The sequence below is a fragment of the Protopterus annectens genome, chromosome 9.part0, assembly GCF_019279795.1.
Source record: "Protopterus annectens isolate FY-2018-M chromosome 9.part0, PAN1.0, whole genome shotgun sequence".
NCBI classification, from domain to species: Eukaryota; Metazoa; Chordata; order Ceratodontiformes; family Protopteridae; genus Protopterus; species Protopterus annectens.
In genome coordinates this window covers 767,849,811-767,876,574 of record NC_056743.1, presented here as the reverse complement: position 1 = coordinate 767,876,574, position 26,764 = coordinate 767,849,811, and the positions used below count along the sequence as shown (strand labels likewise).

Genomic DNA, 26,764 nt, shown 5'->3' with positions numbered 1-26,764 from the left:
GGGTTTTGATATTTCGTACTGTACCACAGCTTAGTTTAAAATAGGAAATTCCAAAGGGTTCAGTTAGTAACAATAAATGATTTGTTGATACCTGGGCCCGGTAATGAGTGGGAAAGCTGGCTGTTCTTTGCATGTTTCTCTCTTGGAATTCTACAGAAAGGGAGATCAACCTAATAAACCAGGTGTATTTTTTTCTCTCAAAGAATGTGAATAGTCTTAACTATTCAGTAAGAGAATAAAGGTCTTTGTATATTTGAGGGAAACCTGGATGGATATAATTCTAATCTAGGAAACACATTTGGATGCTGGGACTTAGTGTCTCCAAGAAAATGTGATTAGTGACAGGTTCATTCTACAAGGAAATGTGCTGTGGGGTTGTGATAACTAAGAGAACTCCATCCTTTGATCTGACCGCTACTGAAGGTGACAGAAAATATGGATCAGTTCAGAGAAGATTATTAAGTAGTCACTTTGTTGATTAAATATATTCTTTCCAAGATAGAGATATGCAGTCTAAGATACTGGACAGTTGGGCAGCCTTTCATGAAGTCTAACTCATATGAGGAGGAGACTGCAACCATCTTACTTCCACTTCAGAGGTGAGAAGTGATGCAAATTCCTTCCCAAGACGGATAGGAGTTGAAAAGTACTATCTGCAAAATCCGCTAGTGGATGTAGACAAACTGTTTGGAGAAATAAAATGAAAGTTATGTACTTAACATAATGACAGATTCATCTTTTCTATTTTTCATCCAGTTCAACTGTAGGTTGATGGATCCAAAGGATCTAACCTCGGCACCCACTAGGAAGACTGCTCCAGAGCTCCTCCCCCCTACCGATAACCTTCTGCCCTATACCAGAACACCTCAGATTACGTTTGCATTGCGTACATGAAGACATGACTAACAGCTAATAAACATTCTATAGGAGTAGATAACATACCCCAAAGGCCATGATCCTAGTCAACCTCCTATAAGAATTATTTATAGGTCTAACCTGGTTCTCCAGAATAATGGGATAATTTGGAGGAGGCTGTGGGAAGGATATGGAACCGGATGAATAGACAACATGAATACACTGTTATTTTAAACTAGGGCTGAAATGAATATTCACTTCGTTTTTGCTTCAGGTCCGAATAGCAGGCCAAATTAGTCTACAAGCAGGGGTACAGAAAATAGGCAAGAGGAGGCTGGAATTTACTGGAGAAAATTGGCAAAGGAACCAAGGTATTGTGAGCAAATAAGATAGGGAAAGGTAACAGTGAGATAAAGCCAAGAAAACATTTGGACTGCAGGCTAGAGACGGCCTTCCATAACAGGAATTAATATCTGTATAGTGAAAGGAACATGGGAATCTTAAGTTAAAAGATCTACTCTGGTTTAGTTTTTAGTTAAACCTAGAACATAATCTGTGGTTGAAAACATGTAATTAGTTGGGCATATAAAACACTGCATGATCTTCTTTCGGCTTTTCCTGGTTAGGGGTCACCACAGCGGATCACCTGTCCGCTCAGGATTGACAGTGGAGTTTTACAGTGACGGGTTACCAGCCTGGCACCCAACCTTCCACAGAAGGCACACACACGCATGCACTCATGCACTCATGCCTAGGGCCAATTTAGAGTGTCCAATCCACCTACAGCATGTCTTTTGGATGTGGGAGGAATCCGAAGCACCCGGAAAAAACCCATGTGACCACAAGAGGACATGCAGACTCCACACGCAACGCTAACCGCTGCACCACCGCGGCCACCTGCATGATAATTTTAAGAATTAGAGGACGTTACAAAAGACTGGAAAAGCAATTTACAAGAGAACAATGGGAAGACATATTCATGGTTCCCATGTATGCAAAGAGTCCAGAGTTTAGGATCTTTGCTTAGTATTGCCTGCACAGGTATTTTTATACCCCAAGCAGACTTCAAAGAACTTTTCCTCAGGCAGACTGCAAATGGATGTGTTTTAAGGAAGAAAAAGTTGGCTGGGAATGTGTTTTGGGAGTCTACAGAGTTGGCAGAGTTTAAAAATTCCCTACATAGTGCTCTGTCAGAAACATTAGGTGAGCAAATAAATAATTTTTTTTTTGAGCTGGGACACGGGATCTGAATTACCTAGATACAAGTAAGACCTTAAGTTTGTTTTTTTTGGCAGCCAACAAAATTAATTACCATAAAATGGAAAAGAAATTCTAAACCAACTGTATCTGAAATAACTACTACGAGAGCGAGAAAATAACTGGAAGACAGATCTTTAGAAAAGGGAAGGAGAAGATGACGGAAACAGATGGAAATTGCAGGAACAACACATGCAAAATAATGAGAAGGATGAGTGAGGTTTTATGGGAAGGCAAAAATTTGTGCGAAGTTGGATTGATGATAGTTACAAAGAAAGAAAAGATATGTGATGTATAGTGTATGTGAAAGAAAAAAATGTTAATATGGCGTCTTTTCTTTTCTGCCAATGTTTTAAGTGATAACTTAATAAAGGTATTTAAAAAAACTACTTAATTTCCTTTTTTCTCTACATAACTAACAGTTTAGTTTATACACTTCCTCACTTTAGTTTGCATCCTGTGAAATAAAAGAAGAAATGCTTCACCTGCAGTTCTACATGAAAACTAGCTGTAAACTTACAGAGTGGTATTACATAAACATTTTCACACTAAATGAAATTCAACATTTATTTCTCCAGTGATGCCAAACTTCCTAATGTAAGCCATAAATACAGCAATACTTGACTGCTTTGATCTAAAAAAGAATTTATTAAAAAAATTACTTGTTGACTTAATATGAAACAGTGAAGAAAATTTGTGTTTCAATGTAATCTTTTTTCAAACACAGACACAGGCAAACATGCATTGATGGCAAAATAATTTTAACATTTATTTATCATTTCCTAACCGGGAAAGTCTGACTTGAAATGAAGCCAATTTTCAGCGGAGGCCTGGGGAGAAACGTACCAGATACGTAAGTGCAACAACCAAGCCATCAGCATGAGACTGGACAGATTTGGGTGAGTCAACCCTTGGGGAGTGAGAAATCAAGTCTGGACGAGTGTCCAGGATCCATGGAGGCTGTAATAGATGAGGCCGGAGGAAGGGGAACAACACTTAATGAGACCAGAATGGAGCAATGAGGATCGCCTTGCATCTCAACCGAGTAGCTTGAAGAAAAGAGGTATCAAGGGAATTGGAGGATAGGCACCGAGGAGAACCGTGGGCCAGACGTGAGTCAGAGCGCCTCTCAGGGACTCCCCCCTCTGGGAGAAAGAAGGCAAAGTAGCTGCTGCATTTATTGTTCATAGTGGAGGTTATGAGGTCGCAGCAGGGCTGGCCCCATCCGCTGAAAATTTCTGCCGTCACTTTGGGATTGAGAGACCACTCATGTGGAAGGAGAATGCATCTGCTCAACCTGTCCGCAATCACGTTGGAACTCCCCAGGATGTGCGTTGCTATCAGAAAGTGGTCGGAAGCTATCACCCAGTGCCAAATTCTCATGGCCTCTTGACACAGGGGGTAGGATGTGGTTCCTCCTTGTTTGTTGCTGTACCAGACTACTGACATTGTCTGACTGAACTGCAATTGTTCCTGGGGGAAGAAGTGGATGTAATGCCTGCAATGCTAACAGCACTGGTCTTAACTCCAGAACATTGATATGCAAAAGTTGGCCTCTATGCTCGACCACGTGGCTTGGACGGTCTTTCCTTGAAAATGCCCCCCCCCCCCAATCAGAGAAGTGTCCGTGGTCACAGTGGCGTTGGGTTGAGAAAGTTTGATAATCAGATCTATTTGGAGCCTTGTGAAGTGTGCCAGGAAGTTCAGGGACCTGAGAGCAAAGGTTGCTAAAGCAAAAACTCGCTTCCCCAACCTGTCCACAGCCCGACATTCCCTGTTGGGTAGATGGACAGTAGGACTTTCTTCCACTAGATCCTTTTTAGTGGCTGCCGCCACCACAATAGCGTCAACTGGCAAACCTTTAGACCAGTGTGGATGCTCTTCCGGGGGAGAAAGAATGTTATCAGGTCTCCAGAGAATGGTTTCAAAATGGCGTCGGCTGCCTCTTTTACACCCCTGCCACACTGACGTCAGGGAAGAAGTGACGACAACCGATGCCGGACCTAGACTTTGGAATTCGGCCGACCGAGGACCCGCCTGACGGCAGGATAACCCATCTGTAATGACTGCAGCTGTATGAGCACTCGAACATCTACATTTATGGTAGGTACAAAACTGTACTTTCCAGGCACCCACTCCTCTTCGGGCAGGCCTAGACTTTGGAATTCGGCCGACCGAGGACCCGCCTGACGGCAGGATAACCTATCTGTAATGACTGCAGCTGTATGCACGATGAACATCCAAGGACAACCTCAGAACCGGGGTCACACCCCACTCCGCCAGACCCACTCCCAGAGATGGAGCCTCAAGCAAGAACGGGGCAGCTGTTATCCCCGGATACGAGGACAGAACCGATAAAACACTCGGAACCGTGCCCTGAACTGATGACTCCTCCCCCCAACCATAAGTCTGAGGAAGGGACGGTTCTGTCGGAACAGAGAAGCAAAGGGATGGCCTCGAAGCCTCAGTGACGGTCACTGTCAGTGCAAAGGAAAGGGGTTCCACAAGAGATGTCAGAGCAATGGGCTTTGGAGCAGACGGGTCTGAAGGAGGAGAATACATTGGAGTCCTGGGAGATCTAGGCTCAAGTCCCAGAAGGGGAAGAGTCTTTTGAACATCTGGTATCCCTATGGCCATTAATAGCTGATCCAACAGGCGCAGCACATCAAGTTCAGATAGACTCCTGGTGGACCTTGGGGAAACTCTTGAAGGGGAGTCAGGTCAATCAAAAAAAAGGGCTATACATATGAGACAGAAACGGATCCAAAGAGGGGGAGTATCGGGTCCATGGTGTCTGAGACAATGGCACCATAGTCTCTAATTTGGAGACAGGGAGCAAAGGAATCAATGGTGCAGTAAAAGGGCTCAGTGCCGATGGGGCACTAGGAGTCAACGTCATCAGTTCCAAAGTAGTAGCAGAGGGCACTGCTTTCGATGTAGTCAAAGGCAAGGTCAGTGCCGTAGCTGGAGGTGTCGGTGCCACAGGCAGCGCTGACATTGAAAATCTGGTAGCATCCAAGGTGGCTCGAGTCATAATAGTATTTGGAGCAGAGCTCGGAACAGCAGTAGTCGGAGAAGATGTAGCAAATTTATGCTCCGAGGAAGTTTTGTGGGCCTTATATGTTTAGGCGTCTTATGTCTATCACCAGCGGGTGAAGACAGATCAGAGTGGGGACGTTTCTTGTCTTTCACTGGAGGGGTTGAGACCTCTGACACAGAAAAGGTATCTGAGAAAGGAGAAGGAAGAAGGCCTTTCAAAATCAATTTATTCTTGCATTCATTCAGCTTCCGCTAACTGAAACTAACAGATTTGACAGGGGGGGTTGAACAGAGAGATGAGGAACCCCCAGGCAATAAACGCAGGTGTCATGAGTCGCTATTAGGAAGTTTACCACTGCAAGAGGTGCAACGTTTAAACCCCGAAGATCCTTTTTTTCTCAGACATGTCCACAAACACACTAACAAGTTTACTAAACTAGAATCAGGAAAGATAAAGGAAAGAAGAGACCAACAATGGCATCAAGAGATACCACAAGGGTAAGGAGAGGGTGTACCAGCGATGGTAAGAAGAATTACACAAATGGGTAGAGCTAGTTATGAGAAAGTTACAAATAACTCTAAACGAGTAAAGCAGAAGAGAGAGAGTTTTAGAAAGTGACTAGGTAAGAGATATGTATCAAAAATATACAAAATGTACCACTTAGCTTGAGAGCTCGGTGAAACATGGCTATATGGCTAGGCGGCAAAGGAGATCTGAAGTAACAGGGAGAAGGGCATTGTGGGTAGCAGCTTAGCTCGAGGGTTTTTTTTGGTGTATGTGAGCTTGGTATTAGGGCAGACATGGTTCTGAAGGGCTTGGAACTGACCCATCAGTGATGAATGGAAAGAAAATTAACATCAGATTAAGAGTTTCTAGTTTCTCAATTTTTATCATCTTTTTAAACTTTTCACACACATCCTTAGCTGCCTAACAGAAGCCTTTTTAATCCATGCTCCTAAATACTACATCCTATGTCCCCATAAATATGGGTATTGCTGAACCATTTCATGCGGGTACATAATTTATGGCTATAACCTTAGTTTTATCTTCATTAATTTTACATCATGAAACAACATGAAACTTTCTCAAAATGCTGCACAACACTAAGATGTCTTTTTCATGATTTATCAGGTACAAATAGTATCTCCAAATAAAGCTAACTTTTCTTTTCTTTTTTTTTTTTAAACACCTTTATGGAATTGTCACTTGTGACATAGGCAAATTCACATTCATATAAAAGTAATCAAAATTGTATTAAATTAACATTAACAAACATTTTATACTGTATATCATTATATAATTTATCATTAAATTTATATTATATCAAATTATATTACATAAATTATATTGTATATAACTGGACACAGCCTCCAGCTTTAATAACTATTTCATCTCCTCAATACTCAAACTCTTAAAACAATATCACTTCCTCCAACAACCCACAACCACCTCAGGCTCAAATCAATACCATACCTTTCACACTTAAGTCTGTTCCTACCTCTACTATCCAGAAACTCTAACCAACCACCCTTCCGGCCGATAACCTTCCTGCCGAATACCTCCAAATCGCATTCACAGCTATAGCCTATCCCATTTCACTTCTAATAAATAGATCCGTCACCGAACACACCAATACCATCCCTGTGGAAAACCTCATGTCATACCACTCAACAAAGGTGGCCCCTCCCTAGACCTTTCCAACTATCATCCAACTGCAATTCTTTCACCCCTAAGATCCTAGGAAGGTGTATTAATCACCAGTTCCTCTCCTATCTCCTCACCAACAACCTTCTCTCCTCAATCCAACACGGATTTCACCCATCCCACAGCACCACCACTGCCCTACTCAAATTCACCAATACTTATAGTTTATAACTCCCACAAGAATCTAGGTAAATTAGTCTTGGCTACGTTCCTAGATTTATCCAAGGCATTTGACACAGTCCCACATAAACTACTGTCTTTTCTCTCTGACCTCAGCCATAACAACCTCATCCTACTCTGGTATAAAAGCTATTTAGATAACCCCCAACAATCTGCCAAATGGCATAACTCTCTAACCAACCCACTCCCAACCTCCTTAGGTGCGCTGCAACAATAAATCCTAGGACCCCTTCTTTTTAATATCTTCATAAACCAACTTCACTTAGCTACCTCTAAAGCCGACATAGTCCAATACACTGATGACACAACTCTCATATGTTCTGCACCAAAAATCCAACTTCTCCAACAAAAAGCCTTTTCTGAAATAGAGAACTGGCTTAACTCATACTAAATCCCAATAAAACACAACTAATGCTATTCCACTCTACTAAAATGAGCAACCTTACCTTCTGTATACTCTCCGCCAACAAAACCCAAATCACCCCTGTCACTGAGGCTAAACTCCTATGAGTTACCATTGACCAGCAACTCAAAATCACAAAGCACATAACCATCACTTCAGTCCACAAAAAGCTAGGTTCCATCTATCGCTGTATAAATTATCTAACCACCAATTCTCGAACTGCAAAAGCCAGGACACACCTCCTACCTCTACTTCATGCATCCCCAATTCTAACTAATCTTTACAAAACTGACCTTAACAAAACTTTCCGTCTGTTACAACAATGGCTAGATTCGCTACCAATGCAAAATCATGATCCCACCACTGCCTTTACCTACAAGCCCTGTACTGGCTTGAATTTCCAAACCTATTAAGGTACCATCAACTCAGCCTAGCTCATCTAATTCTGTACTATCTCGAAAAAAAACCCTGACCTGACTGGCATGCTGAACTTCTACAATTCAAACAGACAACTTCAGTCCTCCAACAAAGCCTTAATTGAAACCATCACATGCAAAAAACTGTGAGGAATCACTATTTGCCCATGAAATAGCAAAAGTATGGAACAACCTTCCCCCCTGACCTCAGACTACAAAACACCACACCCTCCTTCAAAAGTCTACTTAAAATATACCTCTTCACCAACCACCTCGGTTCATAGGTTGGTACTAGGCTATCAGCCCTAAGGCCTATACAAGCCTAGCCATAACAATTCCCTGGCTATCTCTTCCCACACTTTTTACTTCCCTGGCAACTGTAATTGACCCCCTGAAGCCTCATCCACTCACTAGTTCTACACCCCATCTGTCCTGGACAACACAAACACACTAATTATATTTATCCATGTGTGAGCAATAACCTATATACGAGTATATCTGCATGAGTGCGTATTATATGTGGGGGGGGGAAATATATATATATATATATATATATATATATATATATATATATATATATATATATATATATATAGATATAGATATATATATATATATATATATATATAGATATAGATATATATATATATATATATATATATATAGATATATATATATATATATATATAGATATATATATATAGATATATATAGATATATATATATATATATATATATATATAGATATATATATATATAGATATAGATATATATATAGATATAGATATAGATATATATATAGATATAGATATAGATATATATATAGATATAGATATATATATATATATATATATATATATATATATATATATATATATATATATATATATGTAGATATATATATATATATATATATATATATATAGATATAGATATAGATATATATATATATATATAGTACAGTGGTGGTGGTGCTGCGGTAGCATTGTTGCCTCACAGTTAGACGTTGCCCGTTCGATTCTCAGTTAGAGCATCTTCTATGTGGCGGTATGCGTAAATGGGCGCGCCTTCATTGAAGGTTGTGCGTTAGGCCTGGCAAGCCAGCACGTAAAGATCTACTGCCAATCATTAGCGGACCGGAGTTCCGCTGTGGCGACCCCTAACCGGGAAAAGCCAAAAGACACACACACAAAAAAAAAAAAATATATATATATATATATATATATATATATATATATATATATATATATATATAAAAGCTCTTTCACGTATACTTGCTTGAATGCATATATGGAAATAAACATGTATATACTCTTAATCAATATAACAGGTTATCTATTCTCATTGTATATTTAGTACACTTGTGATTTCAACCAAAAGGGGTAATATCCTCTTACTGTATACTAACTGCTGTAAAGTCTACAATCTGTATGCTACTACTCTGTAATGCATCTTTTGTAAATTTTTCTTCTCTCTGTAAACTTATGGAGTTTTTCTCCCCAGGATTCCGCTGAAAATGGACACTTGTTGTCCAGTCAGACTAACCTGGGAAACAAATGTTAAATAAATTCTACTTCACATATATTGCTATATATCCTGATACCCAAGCAACATTGCATAAATTGTTCAATTCCTCTCCACCCCCCCCCCCTTTTTTTTTTTTTTTTAACAAGCAACACCTTTATTAAACCATCACTTATGACATGAGCAATCATACATTTATATAAATGAAAATGAACCACACTGACAATCCTAGCTGCAAGCATATCACATCACAAACCGTAGTGACACACTCCCAGTTGCAAACATTATACATCACTTATCTACAAAATCATTTTCAAACATTACACAGCTCATTTCAATCCTGCCTTCTTTTAAAACTCATTCCTCCCCTTTATATATTGTTCCCACAATTCCCATTTATCCTTCATAGTTTGCTCCTACCCCTTTCTAAAGATTTCAATTCCAGTTGTTTTCTCTGTTACTGTATTCACTACTTCTAATATAGCTGGTTTAGATTTTGATTTCCATTTTCAAGTAATTCCTATTTTGGCAGCCACCACAGACACAGTAAAGCCTTACCATGTCTAGGCAAATTCCGATTCTGTATCACAGCTCAGAAAAATCATCTCTCGTGACAACGATCCCTCCACCCAGCATCTCCAACAGTGCATCCTGCAGAGAATCCTTTAAGTCCACCAACCCAAGTACTTCTTTCCACTCAGTCACACCTCCAACATTTGCCGTCTATCTCAGAGAAAAAATTCTCTGGTGTCTATTTGAGGTATGAAAACATTTATGTAAACATTTCCAAGCCAAAATCCTAAATCTTCTAGATTTTGACGCGTATGTGGGAGAGATACATATATCCTCCCAATGTTTCTTTGCAAATTGCTTATCCAGTCTCTCTTCCCAATCCTTTCTACCTCCTCTGATTGATTTTTATAGTTATCATGCAATATTTTATATGCTCTAATTTTTCCTTTTTTAATGGCAGTTTCTGTTCTATATGCTACTAAAGTCTACCAGTGCTCGTCTTTTATTTAAGACCCCTCTATTTCTTTCTCTTTGCCTATTACTCTGATATCAATCCTTGACAAGGAAGGCAATGTCTAACCTGCAGTGCAAATAAATTCTTGACCTTTTTCCATTCTATTACCTTTCTCTCTCTCTAATTATTTGCTTTCAATACCTTGGTTCCTTTCTCAATTTTCTCCAAAAAATTCCATATACTATTTATATCCTTGGTATTTCCGAGTCCATTATTCTATTTGCCAACGGCTCGAAGTATAAAGCAAATAGAGGGGAAAGAGGACACCCCTGCCTGCTTGCTCTGCTCAAACAAGTTAACTGAGAGGAACCCTCCTACTTTAACTGTTGCCTGTGATCCTTCATATACTTTTCTCATTAACCTTATTCTATCAGGAAATGCAAATTGCCTCCAATGCCATACTCAAAATCCCAGCTTACTCTGTCATTTATCATTTAGATTTATCTGCATCAAGACCCACCAACAACAGAGGTATTTTCTTACATTCTGCTTCCCTTCTGATCATCATTTTGTTAATGCCAAATGTCTGCCTCCCCTCCATAAAAACAAACTGACCCATATCCATCACATATCTATATAATATAGACAAACTTTATAATCGTGGTTAATATTGAAATGGGTATATATGAATCTGGGTCAGAGGGATCTTTGCCATCTTTAGGCAACACAGCCACCACAGCTTTCTTCCAAGATGTTGGTGCTTCCCCTCCTTTTAAAATACTGCTAAACAAAACCTTCCAGATCTTTATCACTTTCGTTCCTCTTAGTTTCCAAACTGAGAGAAATACCATCTATTCCTGGAAACTTTTCTGAAGATGGATTATACATCACGGTTTCTCTCTCATCACCTCCTATCTTAACTGATAGTTGAACTTCACCTGTCACTAACCTTGGCATAATTAAATCTTCCATACATACTTCCCTTTGTACCATTCCTTGATTTCCACATTTCTCTGCTTTAAACATTCATAAAATTTCCAAAATATCTCCAAAACCTCTACAGGACCTCTGGTAATTTTTCTTGTTATAGGTTCCCTAAGTTTGGCAACAACCCCTTCAATGTTCTATTTCCTAAGCTGTTGTGCTAAAAGTTGTTGTGCTCTAGATTTGTTACCAAAAGATAGTTGCTTAACTGCAATTTCTTCTACTCATGCATATTATTCAGATAGATCCTCATTTTCCCTTTAGCACACTGCATTTGCTCCTCATCTTTTTTGTGAGATTCACTTTATTCTGGAATACTTTATCCTTTGTCAGCCCCTCTCAGTAATTTATATTACTTCTCTTACATAGTTAAGTCTTGATACAGCAAAGTGGTATTTCCAGATATAATTAAGTTTGTGTGTTATGGAATTCCAAGAAATACAGTTCATTTTTCAATTAAACCATCCTTCTACCATTTCTTTTATAAGGTTCAGGTCACATCACCCAAATTCTCCAGAAAATAACATGCAACATTTTACTATAGAAAGCTGTAATACAAGTCACAGGACTGCATCCATCCAAAGGATGAACTGCAACTGTGATTCTGAGCAAGTCATGCAACTCCATTCAGTTAATGTGATCAAGACTATGACACTAAATTCACTGGTACACCAAAACATGAAGACAACGGAGTACAAATGGAGTTGTGGCTACTCACAGTGAAAAAGTGTGAAATACTAAAAAAGAAAAGTGTTTTGAGAATAAGAACACTGGTGACACCTCTCCATTTTAAACTGAAATCAACCCAGGTATATGACAACTGTAGAAGTGTACTGCAGTCTCTTAAAAGGGTTAGTTGGTTGTAATCATTTAAAACAATGATAATTTTAAATTTCCTACAGTCATCCGCTTTGTACCAGGATTGTGTCTGGTATGCAATGCACAGACAACCTTGACTTCTACTCCAAGGTTGAGACTTTATCAAGTGGAAAGCATTACCTTAAATAAAAACATTCAACATTATATATATATATATATATATATATATATATATATATATATATATATATATATATATATATATATAAAGTAACATTATGACAAGCTGTTGAGAATGGTAAAACACAATAACATACAAGACCTTCTGCTAAAAGCAACATAAAGAGGTAGTGCCACACTTTTTTCTTTTAATTAATTAAAACGAAGGAATTCTTACTTGTTTTGCATGATCATCAGGTAATACAGTTTCAAGAGCCAGTCTCCTCTCCAACTCTGCTGTAATATGGTGCAATGACTCATTATTACCAAAATCGGGTACTGATAAACAATTTGGCACTTGACCGGTAGTGAAGTTTCCATTCTTATCCAGTATAGATTGGATTCTGGTGATGGAAAGAAAAGCAGATACAATTTTAACGGGTCTTAAAACATAAATAGAAGCATCCATACCGGTGTTCTTTATGCTTAACACCATGACATGACAGTAAACAAAGAGAATAATTACAATAGGCTGCTTCTAAGGACCTACCATTTATTACCAGGCATACCTATCACAGTAGATAATTTGTTCATTCACATCTGCATCCTTACATATAAACATGGCTGACGCACACCACTACCAAGTTTCTGCAGGAGAAATTTTCAGCCTTTTTGCCCTGTTTTCTACTGGGAAACTAAAGCTGTACATTAGGCACCCATAAATGAAAAAATGGAGAGCATAATATGCACCTTCTGAAAGGGAACAAGTGAAACTGAGGTGATCAGCAAGATAAACAGCAGATTTCCCTTCAAAAACAAATCCCATGTTTACATTATTAGTGAATTGTTAACCTTTGCGTTACTGCCAATGCAGTGGTGGTAACCACTCAAAATGACATTACTGACTTTTCAGTTAATGAAGACTACCTGACTGGCACTCTCTAAATGGCTACTTTTGCAAAGATTGCTACCATCGGTGAGACTAACAGAATGGAATGTTTTATGTATTGCAGAATTGAGATCCTATGCTGTTAGTTATGTAGTTGCTTGATTAATTTGTAGGTATGATTTGATGAAGTCTTATATTTAAACAATTTGTTTTTAAAGGGAATCTGCTGTTACCACCACTGCATTGGCAGTAAGGCAAAGGTTAACAATTCACTAATAATGTAAACATGGTATACTACAGGAAGCCTTAAAAAAAATGACTGCCTGTAGGAAAGATGCAGTTAATAGAGACCCAATTAAGCACCTAATAAGGTATAAAAGTACTAAGCTATTAGATGACTGATGAGACCCCTACGCACACAGACTTAATTGCTGGGTTCTCCTTTTCTGGAAGCCCTCTCCCACTGCAAATTTTTCACAGCGCTAGCTCTCTATCTTCTCACTGAAACGTGCCATGATATCCCAGCAATGGACTAGGAAAACTCCCAACTTCTGGACCATAAGGAACATAGCAAGCTACAACTAGAAAAAAAGTACAATTAGCAAGAATGTAAAACAAAATTATAAATGTGACTAAATATATAATGTGCGACTGCCCAATTTTAGAGAACGGAGAGAGGTAAATAAGTTCACTCTGCAAACAATCATCTATTTCACAGGATCACAGTTGTATACTAGGCTAACGACCACTGGAACCTTTATAAGCCTAGCCATGCAACCCAAATCTATCCCACAGGCTATTTTGCTTAAGAGGTTGTTTTAAGGGGCGTATGTCAATTAGGGCTCAATTCACCTGCTGCCTCTGTCCAGAGACAGGTGCAAGACCAGAGGTGAATTTCAATTTCCCATCCACTTGCCCAGGTTACACTTGAATAGGGTTAGGGAAGGGTTCGGTTTTACATAGATGTGAAGCTTACTCCAGCAAATGGTAATTCAGAGATACATTCTTGTCCCACCAACATGCCCTACTTAAACCAAAAATCAAGTTCAGATTATTGGATCTACTAATTGACACTTTTCATTTTGCAGACAGGTTAAAGCTCAATGAAGGTGGGATCCAAGAATGCCCTGTATGCCACACAAATTATATCGTAGTCTCGAGGCAGTGTAGGAACAGGGCTCAGAGGCAATCTGCATTGGGCATTGCGCTTACGCCCTGTACATTTTTCACAAGGAACCTCTGCAGATGTCCCAGTTGTTGCAAGTGCCCAGTCAGATAGATAAGCAAGGGAGAGATATACTCAGTGACGGGTTTGATAAGGGCAGAGTATAGTGGCATGACGACGTCTCTGGATGTAAATGCCATGTCCTTGCTTATTAACAAAACAGAATAGTTTTCTCATTAATTAAGATGAATGTTGGTCAAAAGCCAGGTTACTATCTACAACAACTGGGACATTTGCAAAGGTTCCGGATACTGGCTAAGGCTCTTGCTGCCCCTATAATGCCTTTTTTTAGGAAAGGTTCAGAGGTGCTGACCGTAACAGAAACAGGCAAGTAAAAACTGAGGGTAATGATACTTGATGCTAGAAGTCTAAATCTCAAAATGCACTCACTCGACGCACTCCTTAAAATGGAGAACATCGATATCTGTGCAATAACGGAGACCTGGTTCAAGGGTCCAGAGAGCACCCCTGCACCACCAAGCTATAACTCATACCACACTTTTCGGCCATGTAACCTGGACCGAAACAGGTGTGTGACAATATTCATTAAAGATATCCACAACTCCAGGCTAGCTGCTCAGCATAAGGCATCCGAGGTTATCCAAGTGTAACTAACTCTGGGCAAAACTGCAATCCAAATTGTACCTTGCTACATATCCCCTACCATGCCCCAGGACTCCCCACTCCTCCTTTCTTGATGTACTGGAAAATATTACGGTTCAACCAAACACCCTAATAATGGACGACATCAACTACCCCACAATTAAAGTACAGTTATGTACACTTACCATAATTGTAGATGTTCGAGTGTATTCACTGTTGCAGTCATTACACTTGGGTTATCCTGCTGGCAGGCTACCCTCAGTCGGCCTGAATTCCAAAGTCTAGGTCCGGCGTCGGTTGCTGTCGCCTCTTCCCTGACGTCAGTGTGCCAGGGGTACAAAAGATGTAGCCGATGCCATTTTCTTTAGTTTTTCTTGCCCCAGATGTCAGGTGCCCCCAAAAGAGTAGGCTAAAAATATGCCAATAAAACATGCATGCACCAAAATATATAATACCTTCATCTACAAGCAAATACACCACATAGGTTGTATAGATTAGAGAAGTGTAGTTAAGTTCCAGCAAAGAAAAGGGGGATGGTGGGTAACCTGGACTGCAACAGTGAATACACTCAAACATTTACATTTATGTTAAGTGTACACAGCTGTACTATGTTCTTTGTGTTTCACTGTTGCAGTCATTACACTTGGGTTGAATCCCAAAGCTAAGTTTGGGAGGCTGGAGCTAAATAGCATTAGGAGCGGCTATGAGGCCTTGCAGAACTGCAGTGGCAAAGCCTGCCCTGGATTTAGAGTAGAGTGGTAAATGATAGTGCTTTGTAAAGGTGTGAACTGAACTCCAGGTAGCAGCCTCTAAAATGTCTTTGGTTGGTACTACCCTGAGGAAGGCTGATGAAGTGACTGCTGCTCTGGTAGAATGTGACCTAATGCCCTTAGGCACTGGTTTGCCATGTTGTGAATAGCAGAAATGGATGCAGTGGCCTATCCACTTTGAAATAGTCTGCTTTGAGATAGCCTTTCCTTGTGATTATGCAGCATATGCCACTAGTAGGTGCTCAGTCTTTCTGAAAGCTTTGGTTCTGTTCAAGTAGAAGCGTAGCTGTCTGTGTATGTCCTAAGAATGCAGAATTCTCTCTCCCTTATTCTGTGGGTTTGGATACAAAGTAGGCAGATGAATAGTTTGGTTAAGGGCCACACTGGACACCACCTTGGGCATAAATGTTGGGTTTGTCCTCAGAGAAACCCTGTCTGGATAAAAAATGATAAAAGGTTCCACAGCTACGAGTGCCTGTAGCTCTGAGACTCGTCTTGCAGAGGTTACTGCTAGGAGCAGAGCTGTTTTCCAAGATAAAAACTTTATATCAGCTGTAGCGGCTGGCTCAAAAGGGGGCAGAATGAGTTTTTCCAAAACATAATTGAGGTCCCATGCAGGTACTGGTGATCTCCTTGGAGGCCTTAAGTTTTTGGCTCCTCTGAGGTACTGCCTTAACAAAGGATGAGAAAAGATTGGTGGCTCTGTATTGTAATGAGCCGAAATGGCAGAGGCATGGATTTTAGTAGATGAAAAAGATAGGCCTTTGTCCAGCATCTCAGTTAAGTATTGCAAAATCTGAGAAATATTTGGTACTGTTGTGTCAATTCCTTGTGCCTAGTTCCAGGCACATAATCTCTTCCATTTTCCAGCATAAGATTTTCTAGTACTAGGCCTCCTGGCCTCCAAAATGACATCCATCACCGCTTTAGTGAGAGGTGTGTTTTGTATGACTGTATTATCCGCCATGCTGCCAGATTTAAGGTCTTGAGTTGGTTGTGCAGGATCTGATTGTTTTGTTGGGACAGTAGGTGAGGTATTTGAGGAAAGATCCAGGCTGGGCATTGAGCCAAGTTCCTTAGGATTGGATACCAGTACTGGCGGGGCCAGTCTGGGGCAATCAGTATAATTTTTGGCTTCTCTTGTCTGACCTTTAGGAGTATCTTGGGGAGGAGAGGCAGGGGAGGAAAGGCATATACTGTTAAGTTTTTCCAGCTGAAAGACAGGGCATCCACTTTCCATGCTTGTCTGTGATAAGTCCTTGTGCAGAATTTCTTTAGTTGGCAGTTGTGAGGAGAGGCAAATAGGTCTATGTCCGGGCATCCCCATTTCCTTGTTATGTTGAAGACTTGTGGATCCAATTTCCATTCGTGGGGATCCATGAGGTTTCTGCTTAGTTCATCTGCCAGATTATTTATCTTTCCTGGCAGGAACTGTGCCTGCAGATGTACCTGGTAAGTCAATGCTTTGTCCCACAAAGTCATGGCTAGTCTGCAGAGGGGGTAAGAATGAGTGCCTCCCTGCTTGTTTATATACCACATGATCGTGGTATTGTCTGTATTTATCAGTAGTTGTCCCGGATGAAGTAGGTCTTTGAGGGCTGTCAGGGCATTCTGAACAGCTAGCATCTCTTTTTGATTGATATGTAGATGCATTTGGTTGGCGGACCATGTGCCTTGAATACATCCTTCCTGCTGTGTGTGCCCCCCAGGCATAATTTGATGCATCCGTTGTCTATGTCTGCCTGGCTGGGGGTAAGGTGAATGGCTGTCCTTTGTTCTGGTGACACCATCGAAACTCCCGTTGCAGGCAGGGAATGAGAGTAATTACTGTTTCCAGGCTGTGGCAATGCTGAGTACAAACACTTTTTAGGTACCACTGAAGTTTCCTCATATGCAGTCATGCATATGGAATTAGTAGAATGCAGGATGCCAAGAAGCCCAAAGCCTGCAGAATTTTTCTTGCAGATAACTGGGCCTTTGTTGCCAACAGTGTGAAGTAGGTAGTTAGTTGCCTTTGTTTGTCTGGCGTGAGATATGCCACCTGGGCAGTTGTATTTAAGCTTGCACCCAGGAATATTATCTCTTGAGAGGGTACTAGTTTTGATTTTTGTTCGTTGACTGTGTAACCCTAGGCATGGTAGTAATCTTTTTACAAACGCCAGATGCTGCAGTAGAATGTCCTTGTCCTCTGCTTGAATGAGGCAGTCGTCCAAGTAAGGATATATTTGTATCCCTCTGTCTGCAGAATGCAATTACTGGTGCCAGGCACTTTGTGAAGACCCTGGGCGCAGTAGATAAGCCAAAGGGCAGTGCAGACAATTGATAGTGCATTGAGCCCGCTTGGAATCTGAGGTATCTTCTGCATGTTTGTCTGATTGGGACATGCAGGTATGCATCTTTTAGGTCTAAAGTCACAAGCCAAGCCTTCTTGCCTAGCATGGGCAGAAGCTGCTGTAAGGTCAACATTTTGAATTTTGGTATATCCAGATATGTGTTTAGAATAGATAGGTCCAGTATTGGTCTCCAGGCTTTGTCCTTTCTGGGTACCAAGAACAGTCTTAAATAAAATCCTTGTCTCTGCTCTTGTTCTGGTACTTGCTGAATGACCCTCATGTCCATGAGGGATGAGACTTGTTTTTGTGCCTTTGCCCATTGGTTTTTTGGTAGGTCTGGCCAACCGTTTGCCCTTGGCAGGGTATGAAAGTGAAACTTGTAGCCCTGTGACACTATATCTAAGACCCATTTGCCCTGGGTTATTATGTGCCAATTTTGAGAAAAAGGTGCTAGTTTTCCCCCTAAAGGCGCTGCTTGTGCTTGGCATAGGCAGGGGGAAGTTATTGGGACTGTTTCCTGCAAGGCTGTGATTTATCTTCTCCACTTTTGGAGGTAGAAGCACCCCATTGTTTAGACCTGTATGAACCTTGGGGCTGGGATCTGCCTCTTGGGCATCTATATCTGCCCCTTTGTGGTCTGTCTGACACTGGAAAGGACCAATTCTTTGTAGGCCAGTGTCTGCTAAATCTTGGAGGCTGTACCTGTAAGATATCCTTGACTGTTTGCATAGATTTAGCTTTGTCCTCCATTTTCTTTTAACACCAAACAAAGTATTATGCTGTAATAGAGCATCTAATAATTTTGCTTTAACATGATCTGGTAACTTTTGTTCCTTTAACAAAGCATGCCTCCTAATGACAGACCCCGTGACAGCGGCCCTACAGGAGGCCTCCAAAGAATCAAAACCACATTGCAAAGTATGTTTTCCAACTTGCTCAGTTGCATGCAATAAATCCTGCATGTATTTGTTTTCTGCACCTTCAGAATTTATCAACATTTTCTCTTTAAGCAGTGACATAATATATTGCTGATATTTGTGCATATGAAATTGACAAATTAAAGCCCTTATAGCCAAGGTAGCAGAGGTGTAAATCTTTTTTCCCCATCTGTCTAATGCTCTAGAATCCCTGTCGGAGGGTGTAGGGTTTTTTGCAGTGGATGCCTTGACCCCTTTGGGACCCTGAGAAATAGTTTCTGGATTAGCAGCAGGGTTCTTGAAAAGGAATTTATGAGAGTCAGGCACCCAGTAGTACCTGTCCGGCTTAACAGGAGCTGGAGGTAAGGAGTCAGGGGTCAGACTGGACTCTGAAAATACATGATCTACAATGTCTAACATAGGCGGAATAACTAGGGGCCTGTGTTGTGGGAGTAAAAGAAAGTCCATGAGCCTTTTCTTTGATTCAGAATAATCTTGGCTCTCCCAGTGGAAATGTTCCCACATGGTATGCAAGGTACCCCCAAAAGAGTAATCCTCAGGAGGGGAGGCTGTAGGGATAGATTCTTCAGCATCAGAATCCTCATAGGGAGGAAGGGAGTATTCCTGATCAGAAGAGGAATCTGAAGAAATGGAAACCTGATCTGAAGATTCATATTCTGTCTCTTGCCTAGGCCTCTTATCAGGAGGGGGATGGGAACCCCTGATCAAAGTAATTAAGTCTTCGACCATTTTGAGCATCTGTTTTTTGGGCATGGAGGCCTTACCATGAGGCTGTTGTACTTGTTCCTTTGTCTGTAAAGATGCTTCAGTCTTTGCCTTTGTAAATGTACAATTGAGTAGGTCTGAAAACACCCTCAGAATTCGATGCTTGCTCAGCGGCTCCGGACCCATCTGAGGGAATAGTTTCCAAAGGTCCAATACCTTGAGCTTCCAGCGGCCTAGACGACTCCACGTGGGAGTCTGTAGCGGCCTGCGGGTCCAAAGTAGCAGGCATCAGGGGCTGCGAAAGCGCCTCACTGAGAGCCGACAAACCTGCGACTGGCTTAGAAGAAGCCTCGTCATCTGTTTTAGACCTCGGATGCCTGTCCTTTTCTTTGCGTTTCTTGTGAATTGCGGTAGTCGGTTGGCTATCCGATGACATTGTGTAATTAAATCTTTTGCCAAAATAGTGATGAGCAAAATCATACTGGCGCTTTATACTGCGCTGGTTAAATCTAGCACAAAACCGACAACAAGCAACATCGTGGTCAGGGCCTAGGTAAAAAATACAGTAAGAATGAAAATCCTTATGAGGTATTTGTTTCCCACAAGAAATACAATTATTAACTTTTTCTGACATCGGTCGGCAAGAAAAAAATTTTCCCCAACAGGGTACTTAGCCTTTAATGAAGACTTCGGATCTGAAATTCGAACACGAAAATCTCAGGAGTCGGCTGACCGGCACTAGCGAACTGCTTCTGCTTCGGGCACCGCACGACAAGAAAGACTAAAGAAAATAGCGGCGGCTGCATCTTTTAAACCCCTGGCGCATTGACGTCAGGGAAGTGGTGACAGCAAACGACGTCGGACCTAGACTTTGGAATTCAGGCCGACTGAGGGTAGCCTGCCAGGAGGATAACCCAAAGTGTAATGACTGCAACAGTGAAACACGAAGAACATCTGGGAAAACTACTCGTGTACCAACTCCTTAGCTCAATGCTTTCTGGAATTCATAAACTCCAGTGCCCTGGATCAACTTATCCACACCCCCACCAGGGGCAACAATATCCTAGACCTAGTTATAAGTAACATGAGTGACCGGTGTTCCACATCTGAAGTCCACTCCTCGTTGGTCCGATAAGACCATAAGCTAATCACCTTTGATATCCACATCCTGCCCCACCCTCCATTAAGGAAACCACGGTAAAATATTTCTCCAAAGCCAACTTATTCTTAAGACAGAAGTGGTGAACTTCATGACACCCATACAGATGGACAATAAAGTTACAACTGCTGAATCCTACACAAATGCACTCTATAAGCACTTACACGAGTGCATGGATCGTGCTATCCCAAACAGAACCAAGATGCCATCCTCCAAAAAAAGGAAGCCAATCTGGTGGTCCCCTGCCTTAAACAAACTGTACAACAGAAGGAAGAAACTGTTGCAAAAGAGAGTAAAATCCCATGAGTGGAGGAGCTCCCTGGTCAGCCTCAGTAAGAAGCTGAGATCCCTTATAAGATCCTCCAAAGCTAGCTACGAAAACAAAATCACCACTAATTCTAAGGCCAATCATAAAGCATTCTATAGCTATGTCAAGAATCTCGATGGCAACATCCAGATCTGCTCTGAGTTACAGCACAAAGGCACGAAAATTACAGAACCAACTGATATTGCCAACATCCTGGCAGATAGGTTCAGTGCTATCTTTACCCCCCCCCCCGAACCCCCTAAAGGGCCCATATCTATACAGGAAGAATGCAGAGTCCCTGTGATCACAGCTACGCAGGTAAAAGCTGCACTCTCTAAAGGCAAAAATACAGCATCCATGGGACCGGACAACATCCCAGACTGCGTTTTATACGAACTTCAGAACGAACTGGCTCCCCACTTAAGCACCATGTTCAGTAATAGCCTCGCATCAGGCTTTGTGCCCACTGAATGGCGCACAGTAACAGTTATCAGACTACACAAAGGGGGAGCCACCACTGATCCCGGGAACTATCAACCTATTGGCCTGATGAGCCTGGTCTGCAAAGCCATGGAACGTATCATCATGGAACTCAAAGACATTGGTAACCTTCAAACTCTGGATCCCACCCAGTTCAGGTTTGTGAAAGGCAGATCATGCCTCCTGAATCTAATCTACTTCTTTGAGGCAGTCACCAAAGCCGTAGATGAGGGTAAGGTGGTTCACACAGCCTATCTTGACCTCGCCAAGGCTTTCAACACCATCCCCCATTCTGGAATTATAGCTAAACTCACTAAACTAGGTATAAATCCCTACGTCACAAAATGGGTTGCCAACTGGCTCATTGACAGAACCCACACTGTAAAAGTTGCAGACTCCAAATTTGATCGCAAAGCAGTGACAAGTGGAGTACCACAGGGTTCCGTCCTGGGACCTCTCCTGTTTGGAATCTACTTCTCTTAAGTACAGGCTAACACAGAAGGCCTCTGGCTAACGAAGTTCGCAGATAACTGCAAACTAGGAGCCATAGTCAAGGCCTCAAATGATGTGGAAATCCTACAGAAGGGCCTCGCTGAGACAGATGCCTGGTGTGTCAGAGCCATGGCCTCAAGCTCAATGCCAAAAAGTGCAGTGTCATTCCCTGTGGTAAAAACTCTGTACCCATGAACTACCACATAGGCAGCAATCTACTTAACACCGAATGTGTGATAAGAGACCTTGGGACCCAGGTGGACAGAAGTCTCTCCTTTGATAGTCAACGCCACAGTAGTCAGGAAGTCCTTCTACGTGGCACACCATCATAAAAGGGTTCTCATCCAGGGAAAAAAAGGTCATTGTTCCCCTCTACTCGACACTCATTAGACCCGTTATAGAGTAAAACGCCCCTTTTGGAATATACCTCACAAGACATCTGCAGCAGCTGGAAAGGCCACAGAAGTACCTCACAAAGAGGATTACTGGCCTCAAACACATGCCCTACACTGACCGCCTCAAAAAACTCCAGCTTTACTCTGTAGCATATCGCCTACTCCGAGGTGATCTCTGCCTTACATATAAAGCTATGTCAAACCCACAGCTGTTGGACATGCTACACCTAAAGAAATACCAATCCCTCCAAGCTACACTTTCTAGGGACCTAAACCTTGTCACCACAATAAACAGGACATGCTGGAGGGATAGATTCCTGTCCCAGAGACTTCCTATACTCTGGAACAGGCTACCCATCTATGGCAAGCAAAGTTATTCATTAGTGGATAGGAAATAGGAAATACACCCCAGGGATCACTTCTGTGTCTCCGCTCCACAGTGGTACAGGAAAATAACTTTCTTGGGTGGCGTAAGCCAGGGAATCTTGTTGGCTAGGCTTACGTAGGCCCTTGGGCCAATAGCCTAGTACCAACCTATGAACAAGAGTCCCTAAATCCTTGATAAATGTTTCTACTTTTAGGGGTGTTTTTTATGAGGTAGCTTCTGAAGTGGCCAGCTTCCCAACATTTACTACCATGAATTTTTTGGCATTCAGTTTTAAGTTAAGGCTTTGGCACCAATCATTTGTCTGTGTTAGACCTTCCTGTAAAATGTTATTTTCTTGAAGGGGTTTCTGTGATTTTTCCTAGCCAGCAATCTGCAAATTTGGTAAGCCTGATTTCTGAGTAACAGATGCCATGGAGGACCATGGGAAACACAGTTCTACAAGACCCTACTGGTGACTGGCCTCTGTGTAGGTTCTCTCTCCAAGTCTTATCTCCTGGGTTCTGTGAGCCAGTTTGCTGTTCAACCGGTTAAAAAGGGGTTTACTCCTAATCACAGGACTTTATTTACAATGCCCAAGTAGTAGGTTATTGTATCAAATGCCTGCCTTAGCTAGGTCACAGTAGGCAGTATGCACCATTTTGCCTTCATCTATAGCATCGGTGACCTTCTTAAAGAAGTTAATCTGGTTCATTAGGTATGACCTGCCTTTGATGGAACTAAACTGGGTTGGGTTCAGTGTCTGAAGGTTTTCCATACCATTGTTAATCATTTCCATGACCATTCTTTACAGCTTTTTCACAACTTTGCATACAAAACTACACAGACTAAGTAATCTGTAGTTCCCAGGGGGCCACTGATGGACCACCTTTGTGCAACGGGATGACCGCTGCAGTTTTCCATTTGCCTCGCATGAAGCCTTTTCAGATGCTATAGCTGAACAGTGAATCTAGTGGTGCTGACAGGTCATATTTTAGGTTATTTAGAAAGCATCCTATCAGGGCCCATCAAAACTATATCCTTGGCTTTCGGGATCTCCTTTAAGACCTGCTCCCAAATGACAGTTGAAAGAGTTGTTACTTATTTCCTGAGGGCAAGCTGGGGGAGAGAGAAGGGTAAATTTGGAACTGAACATTTCAGCCAGAAGACTTGCTACATCTCCGGGTTTCATGAACATGGCTCCATTTACCAGCAGTTTGGCACATTGCTGAGGTTTTGGATATAGGTAAAGATGGCCTTATGACTACCCTTCAAATGGGATGCTATCTTTTCCTCAAAATTTGCTTTGTTGGAAAAATACAGTTTGCTTTCTTGGACTTAAATTAGTTCTCTTAGTTGCCATTCCGTTTGATGAGTTTATTACTTTTAATGGTTATACTACCTAATTTTTATCTATGACTTTCTTTTGTTGTACAACCCGTTTTATTTTTGGATTCCAGCAGGGTGGTTTGTGATTTTTTTAACCAATCAGTGACATGGTTATACACAGCTTCTGTGAATAATTCCATAAAGGATGCTGTGTTATCTGGGTTTGGAGGGGCTTGAAATTGACAGGTTATCACTTAATAAAAGGCAGTTTGCCTTAGAGTCGTTTCTAACTAAGACCGGGTTTAATGGAATTACAAAACTGATTTATTTTTAAGACGACTGCTTTGTGGTCTGACCTAACCAGACAGGACATGACACCAGGGATGCAGCATTCTCACGTTTGCGAGTACAAGGTCCAATATGTTTGGACTTCAGATAGCCATATGCACTATCTAGTCCAGGTTGTTTGTGTTTATAAAGTCTAAGAATCTTTGCATATGCAAATTTGGGGTTTGTATGACTCCCAACTTAAAAAGACAATGTCCATCATGGGTATGCTAGTTGGGTGAATGGTGAACACCTCTAATACATCTAATTAAGAGCTGTGGATATCATTGGACACAGAAGGGGACCTGCAGCTTGCTAATATAGATATGGGACTTTATACATGGAAATCTGCACGTGGAGGAATTCCAGTTTATCATCCTGTTTAACCAACCTATAGGTACGCTTACTACTGATGCAGATCAAGACACTTCCACCTTTAGTCCTTGATGTAAATGTGGAAGGCTCTAAAGCCTTGCTCTGTTATGACATTTTCTTTTCGTAGCTTTAAATATATCTTGGTAACTCCACTGATGCCTGCATTTTCCAGGGCAAGGAAAGCTTGGAGGGAGTGCAGCTTCTTGTTTGGAGTCCTGGCATTAAGCAGTAACACCTTTAGACTTTCCTTGGGTAGACTTTGCTACGCTGAAAGTTTTGTCAAACTGGAAATGCCTAAAACGCAATATGGGGGAGGACAATGTTTTAGCCAATATTCAAAAGCCTAGTGGGGACTGGTGCAGACATTCCAAAGAAAAGCAATGCGGTTTGTTATTCCTATCCTCCCATACTGACAAATATTATATTGCCCTAGAATGACAGAAAAAACTAAGTCAATTAAAGTCAATTATCCTCTGTTAATATTGTGGCATCGTCCTTGGTGAATGTAAAATGCTACTCAATACTGGCACATTTGACACAGAGCACTCCATAATGTCACTCTTTATATAGGCTAGGAAGGTATGTCTTAGGTCATCTACATCCACTTGGCCTATGATTGAATCACACTGGCACCTGTGGTGAATGACTTGAGTGCATGTGTAACTTGGCACATCCTGGTCCACGACAGGCAGCTGACAGTACAGTTGTGTACACTTACCATAAATGTAGATGTTAGAGTGTTATTCACTGTTGCAGTCATTACATTTGGATAATCTGCTGGCAGGTTGCCTTCAGTCGGCCTGATTAACAAAGTCTTGGGTCCTGCATCAGTTGCTGTCTCTTCTTCCAAGACGTCAGGTCGTCAAGGGTATAAAACATGCAGCTGATGCCATTACATTAGTTTTTCTTGCCCCAGATGTCAGGTGCCACCCAAATGGGGAGGAAATAAAATTAAACCCACAAAAAATATACTTCCAATCCCAAAGGTAAATACACCAAAAGGGCTTTTAAGCATAGTGAAAGAAAGTAGAGGTATAGCCAGAGAAAAATAGGGGCTGGAGGGAGGGTACCCAGGACTGCAAATGTGAATACACTCGAACATCTACAATTATGGTAAGTGTACACAACTGTACTATGTTCTTTGTGTTTCACTGTTTCAGTCATTACATTTGGGTAGATTCCCAAAGCTATGGTTGGGTGGAGGGAATTATACAGCATTAGGACCAGCAGGACAGCAGCGGCAAAGCCAGCTCTGGATTTAGAGAAAAGTGGTAAATGGTAATGTTTGGTGAATGTATGAAATGAGCTCCAGGTAGCAGTTTCTAGAATGTCCCTGGTAGGAACACCTCTGAGAATGGCTGTAGAAGTAGATGCAGCCCTGGTGGAATGGGATCTGATCCCCTGAGGGATAGTTTTTCCATGGTGCATATAGCAGAAACAAATAGAATGGCTTATCCATTTGGAAATGGTTTGCTTTGAAATAGCCTTTCCCTCTGCCCCTGCAGCAAATGCCACCAGCAGTAGTTCAGATTTTCTTTGAGATTTTGTCCTAAGTAAAATTTAAGTTATCTGTGCACACTCAATGAATGCAGAATCCGCTCCCCCTTGTTCTGTGGATTGGGAAAGAAAGTTGGCAAGTGAATGGTCTGATTAAGAGCCACACTGGATACCACTTTAGGCATGAAGGATGGATTGGTCCTGAGAGATACCCTGTCCGCATGAAAAATGATGAAAGACTCCACTGCCATAACAGCCTGTAATTCTG

General features: G+C 41.4%; 1 protein-coding gene across 2 annotated transcripts in view; it reads right to left on the bottom strand.

The window, feature by feature from the left end:
* TTC17 (tetratricopeptide repeat domain 17) overlaps positions 1-26,764 on the bottom strand; it is a 3,338,929-nt gene that overhangs the window by 1,779,478 nt on the left and 1,532,687 nt on the right. For both annotated transcript variants that reach the window (XM_044083397.1, XM_044083398.1), the window contains exon 13: positions 12,547-12,712. In XM_044083397.1, the coding sequence (XP_043939332.1) occupies positions 12,547-12,712 (166 nt within the window). The remainder of the gene's footprint in view (positions 1-12,546; positions 12,713-26,764) is intronic.